The sequence below is a fragment of the Seriola lalandi genome, unplaced genomic scaffold, assembly GCF_002814215.2.
Source record: "Seriola lalandi dorsalis isolate HSWRI2012SDOR001 ecotype SW California unplaced genomic scaffold, Sedor1 jcf7180002054184, whole genome shotgun sequence".
Taxonomy (NCBI): domain Eukaryota; kingdom Metazoa; phylum Chordata; class Actinopteri; order Carangiformes; family Carangidae; genus Seriola; species Seriola lalandi.
The window spans coordinates 18135-24173 of NW_019524737.1; the positions used below are offsets into that span (position 1 = coordinate 18135).

Genomic DNA, 6039 nt, shown 5'->3' on the forward strand with positions numbered 1-6039 from the left:
ATGTTTGCAGTTCAATCTGAAAAATAAAACAAGCCACTGAGGGGAAGATTCCAGCAGAGTAACTCTGACATGAGCCCATTGTATTTACAGTAAACTGAAACCTTCTCCGTCCACCATGTGAGTATCATGTGAAGGGGATGTTACAAGCACCAGGAGGAAATAAAGAGTCTTTTAATTCATGTTTCCAGAACAAAACTTTATTTTTTTTTATTTACATTAAATAAAATGTCTGGAAACTAAAGGTTTTGAGTCCCTTTAACAATTGAATATAATGTGCAAATGCAACTAAATTGAAATGTTGTGTTTGAGGTTCAGTTCAAAATTCTACAAACTTTAATATATATTTAATAAAAGTAGAGAAGCAGAATGACAAACAGTGAAAAGACATTTGAACTAAAACTGAAATGAATGTTTCCAGAACAAAACTTTATTTTTTAACTTACATTAAATAAAATCTTAGAGCAGCTTTTAATCTATAATCATATTCATAATAAAGAGTAAATTCAACTTTTTCATACGTGCATTTTATTAAACTTGATCTTGTTTAAAACGCACAGCTTTATAAATCTGGATATACAAGTAGATAGTAATTGGAGTTAGTTTATTTAATGTGTGTGTGATTATCTCAGCAGCTGATGACTCAGCTCTTCTCTGCGGCCTGATTGCAGCTGCTGCCGCAAAACCTACAAAAATATGCAAATTCTTTTAGGATTTTCCCTCTTGAGCAACACGGCTGAGCGTCAGGGAGTGGCCTGCTGTGCATGGGCGGCTCTACAAAAAACACCACCTGAACTAGAAGATATAAAACCTGAGTCCTCAGCTGCTTCTCACTTATCTGACTGACTGAGAGCTCCGGCAGAGAAACAGAGCTTCAGACTAAATCCAGAGAAACAAAGAGACGCGAAAGTCAAAGAACATGTACTCACGGTCAAACAGCGTCACTCTGACGGTTCAGCAGGAGAGCTTCGGCTTCTCCAGGATGGCGACGCGCAGCACGCAGCCGGAGGTCTTCACCTTCGAGCGGATACCGGCTCAGGCCACCGCCGTGCGCTCCTACGTGCCCATTCGGCCGAAGAAGCGCTGCACCCGGGTCATGTACCCAGCTAAAGTCCGCATGCATCTCCCGCCACCGGAGAAGAGCCAGGCCAAGCGCTGGCTGGTCATCCTGTGCATGGTGGTGCTGTGGCAGATCTACACCGAGGAGCCCTGCGCCGACACCCCGCTGAGCAGCGCAGAGAGCCCGATCGGAGACTACCAGGGGTTCGCCTTCCAGTCCGCGGAGGAGCAGGCGAGGCAGCTCACACAGCTCAGCGCCTCCTCCGAGCTCCTGTCCGCAGCCGCGAGCAGCTGTGAGGACAACAGCTCATCCACAGACCCCAACACCACCTGTCCCACGCCCGGCCAGGAGTCAGACAGCAGCCGCTCCTTCGAGCAGAGCACCGCCGGGAACGGCTACATGGTGGCTCTGCTGGTCTACCACAGGCTGGGCAGCGACAACTAAAGACTCCCGGGACTGGTTTACCCACGAACCGCCCGAGTCTGGGCTCCTGGGATCAGAACTGAACCGAGCTGGAGTTGATCCTGACTTGATTCTGGAGAACAGCGGTGCGCCCTGCGCGGCGCAGCCGGGGAGGGAGCTCCATGCGCCGGCCTCATCCTGCCAGCAGTCCCCCTCAGAGCAGAGGAGGACGCAGTCTGGAACGGACACTTGAAAGACATGAAAAAAAAAAAACCCTGAAACTTGAAATCAAGAACACTTGAACTTTTCTGTGTGACTCCACATAGACACTTACTGCACTTAGGCCTGAACTGGACGTTTTACAAGTTCAGTGTTGTCACTGAAAACTGTCACTGATGTAGGCCAACCAGCTCAAACTGACACTGTTGTTGTGTAATGTGTTATTTAGTTATTTATTCTATTATTTACTATTTATTTAATAATAATTTTAATAAAAAAATGTCTAAAAGAAACTTCCTGTCTCTGTCCTCTTTGCTGAACATGGTTTATTTCTTATGTATATTTAGTTTGCACCTGATCACAGGCGAGAATCTGCATCATCTTCAAGCTTTAACTCAGTTCTCATCATTCAGGATCAAACACTACATCACAACAGTAACTTCCACAGACAACACATGGTTTTCTTCTGTTTGGAATATGAATCTTTACTAAAAGCATCAAAGAAACAGACAAAGACTTTAAATGACACGCAGGTCGACACTTTAACTGAGCTTTGCAGCAGCGCTGCAGAAAGTTGCTTTAATGCAGAAACATTGAGGCAACGTTGATTCTGAAACATGATCTGACTCAGAAAAGAGTTTGTGAAGGAAAAAGAAAATTCAACCTCAAAATGAGAAAGTTATTTAAATTTTTACTTTATGTACACACACAAATATATAAGTATATTTCAGTTAATATAAGTTCAGGGTGTTTTAAATGAGCAGTCTCATGCAGCATCCCTTCACAATGAAGGAAGTACTGTTCCCAGTTTGCTGTGGGAGAACCTGACCACTCTGCAGAGTCCTGACCTCCTGACCCTGAACCTTTGTGATGAACTGGATCAGGACTCTGAGTCAGACTGGACCTCACTGACACTCTGGTGTTAAATCCCTGCAGCTGGTTCAACATCTGGAGGAGAGACCGGGCCAGTTGTAGCAGCAGGTTAAAGCTCACGGCTCTGCTCCTGACGGACAGACTCTGTCCACATGTTGAGGGATATTTGGGATTTCAGCGTCAGCGATTCTGCAGACTGTGAGGAAAACATTCCTCCACACTCACTTTCATTTTTTACTGTGCTATGAAAGCAGGGCTGAGTCAGGAGGCCGTCAGCGTGGAGCTGCTGCAGCGTCAGATTACATCACAGCTTCATCCACTGATGAGTAACGAGACAACGCTGCAGACTGCTCTGTTATTCTAATGATTAATGCACAGCAGCTCGTCTTGACGCTCCAGCCTATAGGGAGGTTATTCACCTCATTACCTCATCGTCAGAGGTGTCGTGTTTCCATGAGATCATGCTGCTGTTTTCCCGCCCGATGACTGAGGGCGACCGTCACCACAGGGATTCTGGGGAAGCCTGTTGATGTTGATGTTTCCATGTGGGTATCACCATGTGCCCCTCACGTACACCTGGACAGGTAATGGGACAGGTATGACATGTATGGGGTGGGGGACACTGAGTGTTCTGCACGTGTGACACACATCTTCCATGTGAACAGGAATGAACCCTGATGGTTTCTGTTATTAGTTTGTTATGTTTGGATCCCAGATCTGATAACGATCAGATCAGGTGATTAAATCTGAACATTGGATTCATTCACACGTTTACATCGTGAACAGAGTCCAAAAAATCTGAGACCAAGAGCAGATTTTAATCCTCCGACACGACGATGTAACATCATGACGTCACAGTGAGCTCAACAGCCAATCAGAAGCCTCTTTCTAAAAGAGATGTTGCCTTGTTATCCCACCTTTGTTTCCACATTGAGATGTGTTTCCCCCTGCGTGGTTTGGTTTCAGGTGAAGGTGAGAGGAACAGGTACCTGAGTGTCACGTCTGCATGTCAGGTGACCATAACACAGGTGTCCTCTCTGTCAGTGGTGAGGCTGTGGAGACAGTGAGTCTGATGACCGTGAGCCTGGAACAGTCCAACCTGAACGGATCATCAACAACAGTTTATTTAAAGCCGGAGCTCAGGTAAACACGAGCGCTGCTTCCTGCTGCGTGGTTCCACCTGCAGGACGCCACCGTCTGTTTACACTGACGTCAGACAGAACCAGAGCCATGACCTGTTCACATCTTCATCACAGGACGTTTTATGCTCCTGTTTTCAGCAGAGCGTTCAATTCTATCAAAATCGATCAGGAATTATTTTAACACGTTCAGGACTTCCTGAATGGAGCTCATTATCTCCCACCTGCTGTGCCAAGTGGCCAATCAGGTCACAGCTGTAGATGAGTGTATATCAAGGTCAGACGTTGCTGGTTGAAATCTCTTGAGCCACGAAACCAGTGAAAGCTTTTTATTAAAACTCCAAATGCTCTGCTGCTCGACATGAGGGCCTGAAGTTCGTCTGTTTGTTTGTTTGTTTGTTTGACTTTTTGTTTGTTCGTTTGTTTGTTTGTCTGTCTGTCTGTCTGTCTGTCTGTCTGTTTGTTTGTCTGTTTTGTCTTTTTGTTTGTTTGTTTGTCTTTTTGTTTGTTTGTTTGTCTATTTGTTCGTTTGTTTGTTTGTTTGTCTGTCTGTTTGTTTGTCTGTTTGTTTGTTTGTTTGTTTGTTTGCCTGTTTGTTGTGTGTCTGTTTATTTGTCTGTTTTGTCTTTTTGTTTGTTTGTTTGTCTGTTTGTTTGTTTGTGTGTCTGTTTGTTTGTCTGTTGAGTACCTCTTCAGATTTACCCAGTGAGCTGACCACTGTCTTTTCTGACATGTCAGTTGATCTTGTGTCGTGGAGGTGCATGTCCAAAACTTACAATCAGCTAACAGTCGTTTTCCTCTTCATGGCACCAGCTCGACTCGACTCGACTCGACTCGACTCGACCCGACTCGACTCGACTCGACGCTAGGAGAGCGGCTGTGGCTCAGGAGGTGGAGCAGGTCGTCCACTAATCGGAAGGTCGTTGTTTTGAATTCTGGTTCTTCCGGTCAGGTTGCGAAGCGTCCTTGAGCAACATACTGAACCCCAGATTGCCCCAGACGTAACACTGGTGTGTGTGTTTGTGTGTGTGGTAAGATAACGCTGAATGTGTTGATAAAAGTGTGTGAATGAGTGGTAGATAAGACGAGAAAAAGATAAAGTGTTTAAAGATAGTGTGAAAAGATTGCAGACTACTAATTTCCGAGAGTCAACCATAGAGAGTCCATACTTTTACTACAGAAACCGCTAAAACATGGTATGTTTAATTTACATATATATATCTACTTCCCTCTGTTTATGATTTGTTTTTTTTTAATTCCCCCTCTTTCTGTAAAGCACATTGTAACCTTGTGAGGAAAAGTGCTTAATAAATAAAGTTCATTATCAAAGTAATGTGAAAACACTGATTCCTCGGAGAGAATCGTCTTCGCTTTTACTACAGAAACCTGTAAAACCACAAGGTCATCTGAGGAGGAGCAGACGTTTCTCTGTTGTTTTGTAACGACGCCACATCGAGGGGAAACTGTGTTCAGGGAAAAGACTTGAAGTGAGAGAGTGGAGCGGAGTTCGTCCATGTGGTGGAAAAATACTATAAATTACGTCAACCCAGTCACACCTGTCTCTTATACACATCTTTTACTTTAAGAAAAAAGCAGATTAATAAACTGAAGGATCCATTAAAAGCTCATTAACCACTAATTGACAATAAGAGCTATTTGTGAGTTTTGCTATTACTAAATAGCTAAAATTAGCCTTAGCAGCTGTTTACTTAAATGTGCACATTAACCTGCTAATGTCACTGACAAAAATGAATGTAATATATTTTACATACCACATGAAAATCTGTTATTATCTGTACATACAGTTTATAACCTTGCGTTATATATTCAGATCATGAGGCTCCAGAATCGTTTGTAAGATGATGTAATGTATAAGAAACATGAAGTGAAACCTGTGGTTACACATTTCAACACACACGAGAGCTTTTCATGTTGTTCATGAAGCCACAGAGTCTTTTCAGGTGCTTTGTCACTGTGACCTGTTGCTGCTGTTGTTGTTGTTGTTGCTGGGGTTTTTCATCTTGTTCCACTGACTGTGAACCGTCTGACTAACAAGCTGCATCTGTGGAGGTTCACCCACACTGTGATAACACCGTCAACAACATCACACACACACACACACACACACACACACAAACACAGCACATATGAAATAAATATATAACAAACAGTAAAAAAACAGCTGCAGTAGAAAACACTTGAAATGTTTTTGTATGAAAGAAAAATTGTGATGTTGTGACGATGTTTGTGTCATCAACCAATTACTAATCGGAAGCTGTGGTCGTCCGCCGCCCACACACACACACACACACACACACACACACACACACACACACACACACACACACA

At 43.8% G+C, this 6039-nt stretch overlaps 1 protein-coding gene across 1 annotated transcript; it reads left to right on the forward strand.

The window, feature by feature from the left end:
* The first annotated feature begins 800 nt into the window (after nt 1–800).
* On the forward strand, nt 801–1971 carry ier3 (immediate early response 3). The gene has a single exon (XM_087173356.1). It carries the CDS (start codon nt 917–919, stop codon nt 1499–1501), a length of 585 nt encoding a protein of 194 aa, XP_087029482.1. The 5' UTR covers nt 801–916; the 3' UTR covers nt 1502–1971.
* Nucleotides 1972–6039: the final 4068 nt, after the last annotated feature.